The sequence below is a fragment of the Ascaphus truei genome, chromosome 4 (assembly GCF_040206685.1).
Source record: "Ascaphus truei isolate aAscTru1 chromosome 4, aAscTru1.hap1, whole genome shotgun sequence".
Lineage (NCBI taxonomy): Eukaryota > Metazoa > Chordata > Amphibia > Anura > Ascaphidae > Ascaphus > Ascaphus truei.
The window spans coordinates 26153389-26172066 of record NC_134486.1 but is presented as its reverse complement, the minus strand read 5'-3'; the positions used below and the strand labels follow the sequence as shown (position 1 = coordinate 26172066).

The window sequence follows — 18678 nt, the reverse complement described above, 5'->3', positions numbered from 1 at the left end:
TAAGCGTCATATAAACTTCCTCTTACTATAACTGCCCTGTAAAAGTGTGTGTGTGTGTGTGTGTGTGTGACAAAGAACAAAGAAATTATTGTGCGCTCGGCCACTAACTTCCTGTGTGCAGGCCAATACCAAGTGACGGGCGTATGTCTGGGTTCCCTGCAGTAGGTTGATAGACCAGAGGTGAGGTAAGTGTTGAAAAAAAAAAAAAGCTGTGTGTGCTGTGCACGCGCATAGTAAGTGAAACTTCTTTGACTTTTGTCACAGAAATTGTATTTGTGTTGGTGATGTTTTAATTAAAAATCAAAATACAATTTCATTGACAAAACGCAAATAAATTGGACTTATAACGCGCGTGCTCAGCACACATCCCCTGCATTAGCTATTTGCACTAAGTGTGAATTCCTTGTGTGTATGTGTGTCAATCAGTGTGTGTGTGTGTGTGTCAATCAGTGTGTGTGTGTGTGTGTGTGTCAGACAGTGTATGTGTGTATGTGTGTCAGACAGTGTGTGTGTGTGTATGTGTGTCAGTCAGTGAGTATGTGTGTCAGTCAGTGTGTATGTGTGTCAGTGTGTGTGTGTGTGTGTGTGTGTGTATGTGTGTGTATGTATGTCAGTCAGTGTGTATGTGTGTCAGTCAGTGTGTATGTCAGTCAGTGTGTGTATGTGTGTCAGTCAGTGTGTGTGTGTGTGTGTGTGTGTGTGTGTGTATGTGTGTCTGTGTGTCAGTCTGTTGCTAGGATACGGCAGGTGCTGGGTAGACAATTACCCTCTATTGGCTATAGAGGGCAGGGTATTTGCCTATAGTGCACAGATTTCAGGGCAGCTCCCTCTTTGCACATGAACACTGACAGGAGAGGGTTTCCTGGGTGGGGACAGTGACAGGAGAGGGTCCCCTGGGTGGGGATAGTGACAGGGGAGGGACCCCTGGGTGGGGACAGTGACAGGACAGGGTCCCCTGGGTGGGGACAGTGACAAGTGAGGAGGGACCCCTGGGCAGGGACAGTGACAGGAGAAGGTCCCCTGGACCCTGTGCCTCATACATCTATCCTTAAGCCCAGGTCACAGTCCTGAGCCAGCCCTGGCTTTCTATCCCCCCATTTCTCCCTGCCTGAGGTCCCGTCCCAGGGGTGGTTGCACTCATTGTCTCACAAGTGAACCTGCCTCCATACAGGAGACTGGGGACCCGGAAGTGTGTGTTCAGCAAGAACCACAATGCACTGGGGGGCTGGAACCCGGAAGTGGGGGGTCTCAGCCTCACATGCGCCCATTCGCTGCACCCCGATATGTGACCCTTTCCCCTGCCCCCCGCTCGGACATTATTGGGGGTCTCACTCACTTAACGGGGGCGCGCATGGCTCCTCCTCGCAGCTGCTGTGCCGCCGCTGCCCTCCGGGCCTTCCTCCCGGCAGGCCTCGCTGCTGCCGCTCTCCAGGCATTCCTCCCGGCAGGCCTCGCTGCTTCCGGCCTCCCCGTACCGGAGGGGGCACAGGACAGGGATACTGTAGCCCGGAGCGACCGGGGCTGAGGGGAGGGGTTAGCCAACACAACAGCGCATGCGCGGCATGGCAGCAGGCAGCGAGCGGGGAACGGCGGCCGTGTGGGGGTTGCGGCGGCCATCAGGAGCTGCCGCCGCCGCATCTGATTTTGTGAGCGGTTGGGATGTCAGTGTTGGGGTCGGGCTGAGCCAGAACACAGCCCGGCCTCAACTGCCAGCACTGACGTCACATCCGTTTAATTTCTGTCTCCACAATCCATTTTTGCCCCAGTTCGAATGAGGTGCCACTAAAGAAGTTTCACTTCAAAAAAAAAAAAGAAAAAGAAAAAAGAAAAAAAGAAGAAAAAGAAAAAAAAGAATTATTTGGTGTATTTTTTGTTTCATAATTTTGGAGATTAGCACATATAGATAAGATATGTGTGTGCAAGTGGGAGAGCGGGTGTGTGTGCGCACGCAAGTGGGAGAGCGGGTGTGTGTGCGCGCGCAAGTGGGAGAGCGGGTGTGTGTGCGCGCGCGCAAGTGGGAGAGCAGGTGTGTGTCCGCAAGTGGGAGAGAGTGTGCGAGTAAATGGAAGCGCGTGAGAGTAAATGGAAGCCCGTGAGAGTAAATTGAAGCCCGTGAGAGTAAATTGAAGCCCGTGAGAGTAAATGGAAGAGCGTGAGAGAAATGGAAGAGTGTGAGAGAAATGGAAGAGTGTGAGAGTAAATGGGAGTGTGTGTGTTTGTGTGAGTGTGAGTGTGAGTGTGAGTGTGAGTGTGTGTGTGTGTGTGTGTGTGTGAATGAAAGATACGGTAGATTGGAATAGAAATTATAGAAATTCAGTACGGGGTTTGTGCCTCAATGTTCTCTGCCTAGAATCTCCCTTATTACATCCATCTCTTTGTTGTGCGATACATCGTCGGGGCAGTCACGCCTAGTGTGTTGGGTTAATAGGTTTATTTAAAACCTCAATTAAATGGAGTTTTCCCAAGACACGGAACTTATCCGTAATGTATCATTTCAGCTTAATGATTGAGGGCTGTAAAAAGTCAACCAATTGAACTATGGACTGGTTAATGGAGTAGGTGGCAGGGAATTGGTATCCGCCGTGGCTTTCATCAATTCTAATTGATCATTGGATTCTGACAGTTTCTTGTTTGTTTTCTTTTTTGTGGCCATGGCGCCCACGGTCCCTGCACATGTTGCCAAGTGTACAATAAACACAATAGCCTAAAGGTCAGCAGGTACACCATCAGGATTTCCCAGTAATGGTATGATTATATAATCACTGTGGTTTAGTAAACCTTGAGAAAGCCTTTTTGTGAGACGAAAACGGATGGATAGTTGAATTACTGATCCAATTATCTTGTAAGGCCGGGGTGCTTAACTCCAGTTCTCAAGATCCCCAACAAACAGGTCAGGGTTTTCAGAATATCCCTGCTTCAGCATAGGCGAGTAGAAAAGGAGAAAAACTTTTCAAAAACGTTTTTGACTGAGACTCAGCTTGAACCATTTGTGCTGAAGCTGGGATATCCTGAAAACCTGACCTGTTGGGGGCGGCTTGAGCACCCCTGTTGTAAGGTAAACTGTTCTCTGTTGGTACAATCGAGGGATTTCAGGTTGAACCTCCCCACCTCCAGAGACGCCCAAACACATGGATGTTTATTGAATCACTCTTCCTTGAACTACAGCTATTGCTAACCAATTCTCATGTGGCCTTCTCAGACATCATTAGGTTAAAGATTATTTTTAACACCTTAACTGCTGGAAGGCCAACATCACTCCTAAATCGTAAATCCTATTTTGACTGGTTTTGTAGTAGGGATTTGAAGCACTGTCACCCAATCAGCGTAAAAAAAGGTCTGTGATTAGCGTTTGGGTAATATCAGCAGCTCTCTCTTTCCGACAGCTCTGCATGAACGTGCCTATCATAACCAATGTATCCTTTCTGCGGTGTAATTAAATCCCTCCTTTGGCCCTTCCCACCTGTTGTCAGATTCAGCCTGGGCTTCCATCCATCTCTGTCTCTACCAGATTCCAAACCTCAAATATCTTTCTTATACTGTCATGTTCTGTTACGGTCCTGTTTAAAGAAACAATAAAAAGGAACATACGGCAATGTCCCATGTTTCTCAGAATACGATGCTCTAATCAGTGCAAACATGAAGACGAAACAACTGGGACTACGCCAAGGGTATTTAGCAAACTGATGAACGAGTGGTAAACCAGAATTGTTATTTCAAATTACCACACTAAAACCTCTAGATTTTTTTTTAGGGAAGGGGGGGGGGAGGTTTAACTTTTAAAAAACCTTTTTTGCCAGGTCTGATAATCCAACATATTAATGTTGATCAATAATATTAATCTTAGGCAACCCGTGCTGGTTAATTAATGAGGCTAATCTAGAAATAGTACTGCACCTGCTTTCAAATACTCTGGCAGCTGGTTTGAGACTAAAATTGGATGGCACACTTGCAACAGTGAAAGAACCTTCTCTCCACAACTGCTCTTTTGGATCTAGTTAGATCAACCAAAATCACTACAAGCCATGAATGAAAAATAATGATAAAAACAATTCTATGCAGATGGCAGCCCCTCTACATAGGAGAACTCTGGATGTCAGAAGGTCTAAGGAACGAGAGGTCTTTAAGCAATTATCCTAGGGCAAAACTCTCTCACCGACACTGCTTTAGGCCTGGGACATGGTACAGCAGGCCGTGCTGAGCCGCGCTGAGCAGATGCACTTACCCCCTGCATCTGTGATCAGCGCGGCTTTAGGAGCCGCTTCCGCGTGCGTGCGGAGGCTCAGAAATTTTCAAGAGACAGGCAGGTTTGAATTTCTGCGCTGAGGGGAGCGGAGGAGCGGTCACGTGACCGCAACCATCCAATGGGAACGAGGGACTAGCCCCGGCTCCCCTCCGCCTCCGTCACGCCTCCCGCCACGCCCCCAAAGCACGCTCACTGCCTCGCCTGCCAGGGCGCAAAAAAGCCCCAGCTTGAGCAGGCGAGGCAGAGCAGGAGCACGGCTCAAGGCACCATGCCCGAGGGCCTTAGTCATTTCTCTATTCTTGCAGGACTAGCCTCCCTTTCAATGCATCTGCTCCAAAGCGAATCGCTGGTGTCAGGTCATTGAGTCTTCCATCTCTCAGACAGTCTCAAAAGTTGGCAGGACAGAGATCATCTTCATGAAGGCACGGTTCTTTTAAATGGAAAAGGTTCTCTCTTTTTGTTCCATGTGCCCCTCGTATTTACATATACAATGCAGCTAGTGCACATTAAAGAAAAAATAAATAAAGTACTGATGTGCAGTAGCAAGACTTACAGTCCCTAGCACCGCGGACGAAAAAGCAAACGGCTGAAGAGCAAGGGACAGTGTCTGACGCAATCGCACTGCGGAGGGTCCGTACTTCCGGACCGGAACGTTAATCCAGCCGGGCCGCGATCGCGGGACTGCAGCAACACTACCACTAAGGTCTTGCTACATCTGTACCAGTGCACTCCTCCAGGGTCAACACAGCAAGCTGCCACAAAATAGCCATACACTGATCTCCCACCCCCCTCCCGAAGACCACTGGTTGGCAGAAACCTTGGTTTATTTTGAGACTGTACTAAAATATATATATGTATATATTATTTTTTTTTGCTATTTTGGAGTGCCATAATAGCCAGTAGGCCAATCCCTTTTACTTTGAGGTGGTGGGCTTGTTTTGAAAACAGGGTGTCAAGTCTTTGGACAAATCTAATATTGGGGACCAAGACTTTGTAAACCACAATATTACCCTTAAGAAATGTTTTATTTTTTATTCACTGTTGCAGATATACACCGTAACAGTACTATGCCTGGAGCTCCACACACCCAAAAAGACTAAACTTCTTGGTTTACTGTTATGAACTGTACAAACTGGTCTTAGTATTGGGGGCCTTTTAAATATGTTTCCTTTTTTTTTTATATACCTTTTCAGGATATTTTGAAGAGTTTATTTTATTGCCATACAAAACAAGTGGGAACGCGCTTGATACATGTAAAACCGGATTGTATAATGAAAGACAGAAAAAGGGCAACACACTGCCAAAAAAGCAGGAGGAGGCTCACAAGTACTGTACAATAAAAAAAGTTTATTCCATAAAGGGATCAAACATCACCCCCAGATAGCAACAAAAAGCACCTATGTACTACACATATGTGCCAGTGGGCACTAGGTACTAGTCCCTGTTCCCTGTAAGGGATGCTGTATTAATGATTAGTCACAGTGCAGAGGTCCAGGCGGATACATATGTTTCTATGGGACTGATCTGTTTTTGATGCGCCGACCACTTACATTCTTGCATAATGAAAGAGCCTGACTAACAGAAGCAATACAACAAATTTTATCTAAATAAATTCTTCAACTAGAAGACAAAAGAAAACATAAGAATATAGCAACCAATATGTCAAAATGGTCAATCTTGGCCTGTATCTTGCCCAGTGGCCAGCACTGGGAGCATATTGAGGGACTAAAGAGCAGGAGTGGCCAACACCAGTCCTCAAAGGCCACCAACAGGCCAGGTATTAGGGTTGATGGCTCAATCAACGACTGAGAAATGTGCTGAAGCAGGGAAATCCTTAAAACTGGACGACTTGTTGGTGGCCCTTGAGGACTGGAGGACTGGAGTTCCCATCCCTGCTATAGAGTAACTTCTATACATCTCCCAACTACAGGAGGGCCAACAAAACAAGCAGCATTGATTTACTACATCAAACTGGAGTGTTGTGACAAACCATATTTGCGATCGGCAGCGTTGTATACAAAATTAAAAAGAAGGTATGCGTAAAATGAAAAGCTTTCCAGTTATTTAACCCCTGTACTGTATCAGATTAACTGTGGTTATAGTCCTTCCATTACTTGTACCAATATTTTTACTCAGTGTGCTAAATGCTGCATCTTTACTGTGACATGCTAGCCACAAGAGTATTACTGTACATGGTTTCCATAAGCAACATAAAGGTGTGGAATCTCTGTAGAGTGAATGATTTTGAACTTCTCTTCTGGCAATGAAATAGAAGAGACCTGGAGCAAAGTGACCAATCCGGCGCGAAAATCTCCAGACAAGACCCTTAATTGATGCCAATTAAGGATCAATTGAGCCTTAAAAGGGCGATACCAGCGGACTGTCCGTTTGTCCACGGACCACCTGAATAAAGTTAGACACTTCAAACCTGTATACCAACACGGCGACCATCTTGGTACACCCTGCAGCGGAGCAGTAACCCGAACCGGAGAGGTTCATCTCACCATCAACGGAGGCAGCACACACCAGAGGAAGCATCCAACGGGGACTGCGCCCAATATAGACTATACACACCAGAGACATCACGCAATTGGGTCACCCTCCCCAACCCCCCACCTCTTCGCCTCCCCCCCTCCACTCATCCGACCCCCCTCCCCCCCCGAGACTCTCATCGGGATCAGAACCACAAAGAGGGCATTAAGAGGGGAAACAGCCCACTATATATATATAACCCCAAACTTCAGACACCACATTCACCTAACACTATCCAGGGGGAGTTGGGAGGGTGAAAGAGGGGAAAGTTAAAAAAACTGTAGAAGTGGCTCTAGACGGGATATAGGGGTATCTAGGTGGAAGCCCCACAAGCCCTTAGGATATTCAGACAGGGTACCCATGAAAAACAGGGTCCATTACAGGTAAAGACAGTCCGAACCTGGGCATGCCCCAGATTGTTCAACATATATTTTTCTGGAATTGTGCAGTACAGGTTTTTGTTCTTTTTATTAACTTCACAATTAACGTTATTAAATGTTTCTGTGTGTGTTTATATATCCTCGTTTATACAGGGCCGAGGGAGGGAGCCACCCACCCCTGGCCCTTGCCATGTTGCCAAAACGGAATGTCCTGTGTAGCCACAGGACACTCACTCAAGTCCTTTGGAAGGGAAAAGACCGATTTGATCTGGTCCATCGTACACCACGCTCTGGTGTACGGAATACCAGCCTTCCTCCAAAGGCAAGAGATCCATTGGAGTCCCGGACCCCACAAGGATCTCCGTTGTTAAGTTTTTGTATGTCTCATCCCTTGTTTTTCCTTCCTACCCCCCCCCCCTTCCCGTCTGGCCACTCGACTCGCAATACGCTGAAGGATCCCTAGGAGGGACACCGATGTCATGGACAGATGAAGAACAGGTAAAGATCACCCACAAACACTATACACTAAACACTAAGGTTAGAGCATTCCGATTAGGTATGCCATAATGGGGTTAATAATCATATCCCACAATGTGAAAGGCCTAAATAGCCCGGGTAAACGCCGAGTAGCTTTTGCTGACTATCAGCGAAAACAAGCTGATATCATACTACTCCAAGAAACGCATTTCAGCATAAAGAGCGCCCCAAAGTACCTAGACAAAAGATTCAAACAATTCTATTTCTCTTCCTCCTCAAAGAAAACAAAGGGAGTAGCAATTATATTCCATAACAAGTGTCCTTTTAAAGTAGAAAAGACAATTAGAGATAAGAACGGAAGATATATAAACCTAATAGGTTTCATAAATGGTCAAACGCTAACAATTGCATCTATCTACGCCCCTGGCGATATGCATCCCAACTTCTTTACAAGCGTTTTCAATAAATTGAGCAAGGTTGCACAGGGCCCATTAATAATAGCGGGGGATTTCAACACAGCCCTCGATCCTACCATGGACAGATCAAGCCCTCAGCTCCGGCAATCTAAACAAGCGTCATACACACTACGCCAGGGCCTGAAAGAGAATAGTCTCCTAGACATCTGGAGGGAGCAACACCCCCTTGATAGAGATTACACCTTTTTCTCACACCCCCACTCATCATATAGCAGAATCGACTACTTCTTTATTTCTAGCAGACTGGTCCCGCGGATCTCCCATACAGGGATCCATGATATTTCATGGTCAGATCACGCGCCTATAGAGCTAAGGTGCACCCAGCTAATTCTAGACAGACCAAGAGCAAACTGGAAACTTAACGAAGCCCTCTTAAAAAACCCTGACACCGCCCAATTAGTAGCCAACGAAATAGATCAATTTTTCCAACTAAACCAAGGTTCGGTGGACTCCTATCTATCCTTTTGGGAGGCACATAAAGCCACGCTAAGGGGCATACTAATTAGTATTGCGTCTAGAAAGAAAAGAAAACGAGAATACAAAATAAATTTATTACAATCCAAATTAAAAACCCTCACGGACAAACATAAGCAGTCCAATAACCCCAACCTACTCAAACCAATAAGAGATGCCAAAATAGAATTAAACCTTCTATTAACATCCCAGGCTGATATATCCCTGAATTGGTCAAAGAGGAAATTTTTCGATAAAGCAAACAAGCCAGATACTATGCTCGCCAACAAGCTGAGACACAGACCCCCTAATTATAGCATACAAGCCATTAGAAGATCTTCAGGCACTATCTCTGGTAATCCATCTGTAATTGTGGAAGAATTCAAATCATTCTACGAGAAATTATATAATGGGGATAAAATAGTACACAATCAGAATACAGAACGATCTCGTGAGTCCTACCTCTCGAGTTCAAAGCTGCCAAAGCTGACAGAAGAGGAGAGAGAGCGATTGAGTCTTGATTTTACCATGGAAGAGCTAGATTTAGTTATAGACAACCTCAAGACCTCGAAGGCCCCGGGACCAGACGGCTTCTCAGGCCTCTATTATAAGAAATTCAGTAACATTTTGGCCCCATACCTGCTCAAACTGTTCAATGCGGTGTTAGCAGGACAACCCTTCCCCGAAAACATGCTCCAAGCGTCAATCTCTGTAATTCATAAATCTGGTAAAGACCCATTAGATTGTAAAAGCTACAGACCTATCTCGCTTATCAACACAGATATCAAAATCTATGCTAAATTGATTGCCAATAGATTAAGTCAGATCCTACCTAGACTAATACACCCAGATCAAGTCGGCTTCATTAAGGATAGACAAGCGGGAGATAATATCCGACGAATCATTGATCTGTTAGAAATAGCCAAATCGCAAAAAGTACAAATTATGGTGTTAAGTCTAGATGCAGAAAAGGCCTTTGATAGGATCGACTGGGCATACCTAAAAGCTACGCTTGGAGCATTCGGTTTCGAGAATAAATTAATATCAGCTATTATGGCTCTATACGCTGGTCCGACAGCTAAAGTTATGCATCAAGGCTTCCCTTCGGACATATTTAAGATCAGGAGTGGCACGAGACAGGGTTACCCCCTCTCGCCCTTACTCTTTGCCATGTGTATGGAGCCATTAGCGGCACAAGTGAGAGAGAACCCGGATATTTCTGGTCTCAAATTAGATAATCAAACCCACAAAATAGCCCTCTATGCTGATGATGTACTAATGGTCTTGTCAAGGCCACTCACCTCTCTCCCTAATCTCTTCAGCCTGTAAGATAAGTTCAACAAAATCTCAGGGTTTAAAATAAACCAGTCAAAATCAGAGGCCTTAAACGTCACCATACCAAAACCGGACGAAAAACTAATCTCTCTAAACTTCAACTTTCGCTGGCAGCCTAAAACGATCAAATATCTGGGGTTATTTGTCACAAGTGAATATAAATCAATTTATAAAGCAAATTATCCCAAATTAATTAAAGCACTGAAGGAGGATATAAGACGGTGGGCGAAACTCAATATCTCCTGGATAGGAAAAATATATAGTATAAAAATGAATATTCTCCCACGCATCTTATACTTATTCCAAACCCTCCCAGTGCCGTTGAAGGAAATTAGAGAACTACAATCCGCCATTTTTACATTTATATGGGGGGGCAAAAAATCTAGAATTACAAAACGGACCCTACTGACACATCCAACAGAAGGGGGCTTGGCAGTACCTTGTTTGATTTCATATCATCGAGCGGCCCAATTATGCCAACTCTCCCAATGGCAAACACACCCTGATTTGAAGCGATGGGTGGCATTGGAAAGCAAAGCTTGTTCCCCATTGGAACTAAGCAACCTATTATGGACCCCAAAAATAGCAAGAAAATCCGCTATACAACAGCCGCTATCCTCAATGACCAATTCATTAGCAATCTGGGATGTTACTAAATTTAGATGTGGACTTCCACAAAATGTCCAAAAATACTCCGATGACACCCCTATGGGGTAACCCACATTTTGCTCCGGGTATGCCTAACGCTAACTTTCAAATATGGAAACAGCATAATATTACGAGATTAAAAGATCTGGTGGAAGACAACAAATTCATATCATTTGCACAAATTAGAGAAGAGAAAAATATCCCACATTCAGAATGTTATAGATACCTCCAGATCAGAGCCTTCTACAATAATTCAACCCCATATCCACCTTTGACAACATTCGAAAAGCTCTGTCTGAAAGAGACTAATACGAAGGGACTCACATCGCAGATGTGTAGAGAAGTGGTCGGTTCTGGAATTAAAGTCACCCACAAGTTAGGTTACATGCTAAAATGGGAAACGGATTTAGGGGAGACCCTAGATCTAGATGAGTGGACCCAAATAGCAACAGCAGCTGCCAAGAGCTCGATTTGCACAACATTAAAGGAGAACGCATATAAGGTCCTAATGAGGTGGTACCTTACCCCGCTTAGACTATCCAAATTTGTAAACGGTAGTTCTCCATTGTGTCCTAGACAATGTGGAGAAACCGCTGATCTGTTACATATGCTGTGGTCCTGCCCCCGGCTGATCCCATTATGGAAAAAAATCATTAATTGGCTTCAGAGGATTTTGGGCCTCGACATCCCATTCGATCCCGGTCTCTTTCTACTGGGAAGAGCACGACAGGGCTTCACAAAAGCAACTCTTAAACTAATAGCTCATTTTGCTACAGCCGTGAGGTGCGAGATCGCAGCATTATGGAAACAAAGTGAAATTCCTGTTATCCCCAAAATCCGGAATAGAATTTGGTTTGTATGCCAGATGGAAAAATTGACGAGTTTAGTCAATGACACTGGCGAAAATTTCCTAAAAGTCTGGACGCCTTGGTTGGCCCAGACAGACATCTCTGGGGTGGAGAGATCCACCGTTTTGCTTTAATAGTAGGTAAATGCGTTCTCCGGTGATGGGGTAGCCCACTCAGCAGCAACAAATTAAACCAGACATCGGTCCCTGAAGCGTTGATTAGAGCCGCGGCCTCCCACCCTCCCTTTCCCCCTCCCCATCCTCTTCCTCTTCCCCTCCCCCACCTGAATTTTACTTTATGATTATTTATTATTTAAGTCTATGTCGTTGTTTATAATTCTGTATTGATGAACAATGTTTGTGTTCAGCCACTATACATAAGAGATATGAATAATGCATGTCACAGTACTGGAAATAAGATGTATATATGCTGTATTTTCAAAAAAAAATAAAAAATACAAGTTATAAAAAAAAAAAAATGTCAAGGCGTTTTTAAATAAAATGTACAAAAAGGGGAATGCTGCACACCTCCAAAGAAGAAAAAAAGGGGGTACTAGTACTGGTGCTGCGGGTCCAGGGATGCCCGTGTGGTATTCCAAGCAAATATGAAGAAAGGAGGGGGGACAGGGCACTACGGATTTAACTCAAGAAATGTATTAGCCAATAGATCGACGTGTCGGCCTCTCTCAAGAATAAGTGGCCACAAATAGCCGCGACCATCTCACCGCCGGGACATTTGGCTGCAAGGACAGTTTGCCGCTGCCCCCTAAAAACCTTAACCTCTTACGCCAAAAACACAAACCTTAACACCTTACCCCAAAAAGCTTAACCCCCTACCACATGGCCAAAACATGCAGCGGCTAAACGGCCGCGGCTTAAAGTCCCTTTTGAAGGGAGGAGTGCTAACCTCAGGGAGAGGGGCCGGGATCCTGTTTACACTGGCAGCTCTGGTTACTTTAAAGCGGCTGCATCTTAAACTGCAAGTCACCAGCTGTCTGTAAAATATCAATGACTCAAATGACTGATAGCAATATCATGATAAAGAATTACAATATGGACTTATCGTCATTTTATTATCGCGATATTACTATTATATTGATATGCACAGTAGCCGAACTATATGCCAAGCCACCTCAAAACCTTTATTCGGTATATTGAAGCATTTCTGTGTACAAAATCAATGACAAGACACTTGCTAACCAAATTTCTTAGATTTAAATGGCGATCTCTTCGCCAGGCTGGTCCAACCCATTCTCAAAAGTGGCAGATTGGTTTAACAGACCTGGAAATACTGAACGTCATAGATCGCCTTAGGAAACGTATATTGTGTCATGTGTATAGTTTACACATACTGTGTAACTCCTTCCTGACGCAGGCACTGCAAAACAGGAAAACCACATCTAATAATAAAACTTCTGTAAACAATTCAAAGTCTAAAACTGCAGTGTGTGTGTGTTTGTTTTTTTCTAAATTGATGCATTCCTAGTCTTCTAAATCGACATTAATAAACTGATATTAAGTACGGAGAACGTATTTAAGCACCCACCCTACACAAAGTCATGGCTGGACATTCATGTACTGTATCCTTCCAATAATAACAGTCACTTCCTGTGTAATGTCCTGGGAGCTCATGAGTATACAGTAGGGCTGCGTTTCTCGGAGATCTGCGCTTGCGTACCACTATATTGGCGGAACGGGGACAGCCGAGATCACGAATGCGCAGAAGTGGGGACTGCAAGTCTGCGCATGCGCAGAAGGGAAGGAGACACCGAAAATCGCTGGTTCCGCTTTTCAGCAATTTTCGCTTTGCGGCAGCGCCATGGAACGGAACCCGCCGTATGAGCGGGGCCCTCCTGTATTCATGAAGAATTCAGAATGAGACCTCTCATACAACCCTTGACCTCAGGACAGACAGCATTGAAAACAGAACTTTTCTGACCAGCAGCACAAAGAGAAAGTGTTCATTCATTATTTGCCGCGTTCTATGGGGCCAATTCAATATTCCCTGAAGAGGCGATCGTCCGAAAACCCCTATTCATTTGAAATGGGCTTACACTTTAGGGCACATCCCCTAAATGTTAAATCGCATCAGTATTAGGCAAGACTCCTCTATGGCATTAAATGGGTTAAAGAGGTGCAATCCCACTTAGCTAGCCAGCCTTTTGTAAAGCCTTAACCAATTTAATTGGCTTTTTTTTTTTTATACAAATCAAGTTGTGCTAAAAGCAAAAGGTTTGGCGGCTCAGATTGCATTTCTTAGGGGGCCTCTGGACAGAGGTGTTTGTCAATCTAGGTTTTTCTTTACCATTTGACTACCCTGTCCATAGAGAGCCGATAAAGAAGAGGGTTTTGCTTGTGCAATCTCTTGTCGAACACACAGTGACATTACTCAAGAGAGATCAGCCCGAGGAAATCAAACCTCTTCCAAGTCTCCTCTCACATCTATATAAAACGTACAAAATATATACAGATACAATAGATATCTTTATTAAAAAAAAAAAACAATAGATATCTTTATTAAAAAATAAATAAAAAAAAGTTGGACATCTTTTTAGAAAGGAGAGGTATACAGGGATATACCTAATAAGTAAACATGGGAAGGATGTTGATCCAGGGAGTAATCCGATTGCCATTATTGGAGTCAGGAAGGAATTTATTTATCCTCTTATCATTGGATGAGGTTTCACTTGGGGGTTTTTGTTTGCCTTCCTCTGGGTCAACATACTGTAAATACAAATACAGGCGGCCCTCACTTTTCCGACGGAATGCGTCCCACTAACCGCTGTCGGTTAACAGACCGCCGGGTTGCGGGTCCCATGTTAATCGGCGGCGGTGAACGTCGGGCTAAGCGGGTACGGTGTCGGATAATGTGGCGTCGGATAAGGCATCCGTCGGAAACCGGGACCATCTACATAGGATAAGTATCTGTCGTCTAAATTTAGCATAGGTTGAACTTGATGGACATGTCTTTTTCATCTACTGTGCAGTATGTGCGGCGTGCGTGCGTGCACACGTGCACACACACACACACACACACACACACACACACATACACACACACACAAAATAGCCTTAGGTATCAGATTCTAGTAAAACAGGAAGACGTGGCCCTTTAATTCCTGGAGTGCTCATTGGATGTACGTTATACGGTATGTCCTGAGGACTGGCAGCCTGGAGGGAACTTATGACATACCCTGTACACCAAAGCTCTTCATATGGCGCCCCGTGGGCCAACTGTGGCCTGAAAAAGGGTGTTGATGTGGCCCTTGGACTCTGCTCCTGCTGACTTCATACTAGTTGCTAAGGCAGCTTGATGCAATTATTCACACAGTAAGTTACGGCAACGTCAATTGGTACATGGTACAGATGTTATAACTTCTTGCAGCATGTTTAAAATGAGCATATTTCAAGTCTTTAAATGTAACTAATACTATTACATTACAATAAACTTGTGGCCCATCCGTTCCTGACTGTTTTCTGATCCGACCGCTTTGGAGAACAGGTTGAAGACCCCTGTCGAACATCGCTGCTTTTTGCACGGTGTAGGTAAGATCGCGACGCCTGATCTGAACGGATGAGAAGAACCCATCTCTTCCGTTAACATCACTGCAGCGACCACGATTTACTGGAAAGGCCGAGGTACAATGGAACCGCGGGCCGTCCAGCACTTAAGGGGTTAAGTGCGGGTCATCGCCATTAATTGTTGGAGGAATTGTCCTTGTATCCCCGGCACTGCCAGAGGGGTCCGGAACATATTCCTTTGCACCTACAGAACACCACGTGTCATTAGATTAATAAATATTCTGTAATGCAAATAACGACCACGTGTAACCCCTCCCTGACACAGGAAGGCGGTGAATGCATCGCAGGCTGCTCTGGCAGCACAGCAGTTAAAGAGACAGTCAAACGGATCCAGATATATTTACCTATAGATCATAATAGGCAGATAATATCCAAGGTGATCAGGAAATCGCTGACTAGACAAGAAAGTAACAATTGCACCATTTATTCAAATTGAATCATTCAGGTTAGTGGGTAAAATATTCCTGTTGGCACTTGGGTACATACAAAATACACCAACGCTCATTAAGCAGCAAATTACCAACATGCCTATTCACGTGACATGAAAAAAAAACAAAAAAAAATAGTATTATATATATATTTATATTATTTTTAGAGAGCACTCAAAGCTGACTTTGGAGCACCCAGGACCAATAGAAATGTCAAAAGAAGTGAAATACGATTGCAAAAAGGTCAAAAACACAGAGCTGCAGTATATCAGGTGATGATAAAGATCAGTATTAATATTGTTTGAATAAACACAACCCATTTTTACCTGCAAGAAGTCCTATGCAGTGCCCTGTTTATTATATATATATATATATATATATATATATATATATATATATATATATATATATATAAATAGAAAAATAAAGTACACCCTCTTTGAATTCTATGGTTTTACATATCAGGAAATAATAACAATCATTTGTTCCTTAGTAGGTCTAAAAATTAGGTAAATCCAACCTAAGATGAACAAAAACACATGACATATTACACCGTGTCATGATTTATTTAACAAAAATAAAGCCAAAATGGAGAAGCTATGTGTGAAAACTAAGTACACCCTTACTGCTTCCATAGGAATAAAGATGCTAAGTAGCAGACAGGTGCTGCTAATCAAATGCCCTTGATTAATTGATCATCAGCAAGTGTGACCACCTCTATAAAAGCCAACGTTTTAACAGTTTGCTGGTCTGGAGCATTCAGGTGTGTATTAACACAATGCCAAGGAGGAAAGACATCAGCAATGATCTTAGAGAAGCATTTGTTGCTGCCCATCAATCTGGGAAGGGTTATAAGGTCATTTCCAAACAATTTAAAGTTCATCATTCTACAGTGAGAAAGATTATTCAAAAGTGGATAACATTCAAGACAGATGCCAATCTTCCCAGGAGTGGGCATCCTAGCAAATCCACCCCAAGGACAGACCATGCAATGCTCAGAGAAATTGCAAAAAAAAAAACAAGGGTTACATCTCAGACTCTACAGGCCTCAGTTAGGCTGCAGTCCCAGTCATGTCTGTGACATGCGCGCCCGGCAAGGGAGGTGGGGGGGCGACGTGCACAGCACTAACCGCGATCTGCGGTCTGAGGGGAGAGAGGGAGCTTGGGAGGGGGCGTGGTCGGGGATTTGCGAGGGCGTGGCCATCACGTCACGCGTCAGGTTCGCCCTCATTGAGTGAACCGCCGGTGGGGGCGTGGCCACGCATCCGTCGCAAGTTTTAAACTCAATTTCATTGAGTTTCAAAAATCTTGCAGTACGGCGCGGCTGCACCTTCAGCGTAATGGTGCGTACTGGGCCCTCCCCCATTGAGGGGCGGTGCTTACACGCACAGCGCACGCCAAGCCGTGCGCTGTGGCAGTGACTGGGACCGCAGTCTTAACATGTTAAAGTTCATGACAGTACAATTAGAAAAAGACTGAACAAGTATGGTTTGTTTGGAAGGGTTGCCAGGAGAAAGCCTCTTCTCTAAAAAGAACATGGCAGCACGGCTTAGGTTTGCAAAGTTGCATCTGAACAAATCACAAGACTTCTGGAACAATGGCCTTTGGACAGACGAGATCAAAGTGGAGATGTTTGGCCATAAAGCACAGCGCCACGTTTGGCGAAAACCAAACACAGCATATCAGCAAAAACACCTCATACCAACTGTCAAGCACGGTGGTGGAGGGTGATGATTTGGGCTTGTTTTGCAGCCACAGGACCTGGGAACCTTGCAGTCATTGAGTCGACCATGAACTCCTCTGTATACCAAAGTATTCTAGAGTCAAATGTGAGACCATCTGTCCGACAGCTAAAGCTTGGCCGAAATTGGGACAATGATCCCAAGCACACCAGCAAATCTACAATCTGAAAAAGAAAAGAATCAAGATGTTGCAATGGTCCAGTCAAAGTCCAGACCTCAACCCGATTGAAATGCTGTGGTTGGACCTTAAGAGAGCTGTGCATAAACAAATGACCACAAACCTCAATGAACTGAAGCAACGTTGTAAAGAAGAGTGGGCCAAATTTCCTCCACAACGATGTGAGAGACTGAAAGTCATACAGAAAACGATTACTTCAAGTTATTGCTGCTAAAGGTGGTTCTACAAGCTATTGAATCATAAGGTATACTTAGTTTTCACACATGGCTTCTCCATTTTTGCTTTATTTTTGTTAAATAAATCATAACACGGTGTAATATGTCATGTGTTGTTGTTCATCTGAGGTTGTATTTACCTCATTTGAAGACCTGCTAAGGAAAAGATGATTGTTATGTCCTGATATGTAAAACCATACAATTCAAAGAGGGTGTATTTTCTTTTTCACACAACTGTATACAGTATACACACACTATCCATGCGAGTACACTACACACTATCCATGCGAGTACACTACACACTATCCATGCAAGTACACTACACACTATCCATGCAAGTACACTACACACTATCCATGCAAGTACACTACACACTATCCATGCGAGTACACTACACACTATCCATGCGAGTACACTACACACACACACTCACTATCCATGCGAGTACACTACACACACACACTCACTATCCATGCGAGTACACTACACACACACTATCCATGCGAGTACACTACACACACACTATCCATGCGAGTACACTACACACACACACACACTATCCATGCGAGTACACTACACACTATCCATGCGAGTACACTACACACTATCCATGCGAGTACACTACACACTATCCATGCAAGTACACTACACACTATCCATGCAAGTACACTACACACTATCCATGCAAGTACACTACACACTATCCATGCGAGTACACTACACACTATCCATGCGAGTACACTACACACACACACTCACTATCCATGCGAGTACACTACACACACACACACACTATCCATGTGAGTACTCTACACACACACACTATCCATGTGAGTACACCACACACACTATTCATGTGAGCACACTATATATATCTATATATATCTATATATATCTATATATATATATATAAACACACACACCGGGTCCCCCCCCTGTCACCTGCTGCTCTATCCTGCGGCCCCTCAATCACACAGCTCTATAGCTGCCCGCGCGCACCGAACCTGCTGCACCCATCGGGGGCACGAAGAGGTTAATGCGCTGCTGTCCTGCCGCTCACTGCGCCCGGCCTTCCACTCAGTGACTGGCAGCGGTGGCGGCTTCAGCGGTGATGACGTAACTCCGTCGCCGGGTGGTTGCGT

At 44.5% G+C, this 18678-nt stretch overlaps 1 protein-coding gene across 4 annotated transcripts in view; it reads right to left on the bottom strand.

The window, feature by feature from the left end:
• The window catches only part of LCLAT1 (lysocardiolipin acyltransferase 1), a 250511-nt gene extending 231856 nt beyond the window's left edge, over positions 1 to 18655 (bottom strand). Inside the window, exons 1-3 of one of the 4 annotated variants that reach the window (XM_075595444.1) lie at positions 18479 to 18655; positions 17425 to 17490; positions 17104 to 17307 (exon numbers count right to left, since the gene is read on the bottom strand). Coding sequence is in view for 1 of the 4 variants with exons in the window: in XM_075595441.1 (XP_075451556.1) it covers positions 3461 to 3489 (29 nt within the window). In the remaining 3 variants the exon portion in view is untranslated. Of the gene's footprint in view, positions 1 to 3460; positions 3558 to 17103; positions 17308 to 17424; positions 17491 to 18478 lie in introns of all 4 variants that reach the window. The other 3 variants (XM_075595445.1, XM_075595441.1, XM_075595443.1) reach the window with 3 other exon arrangements.
• Positions 18656 to 18678: the final 23 nt, after the last annotated feature.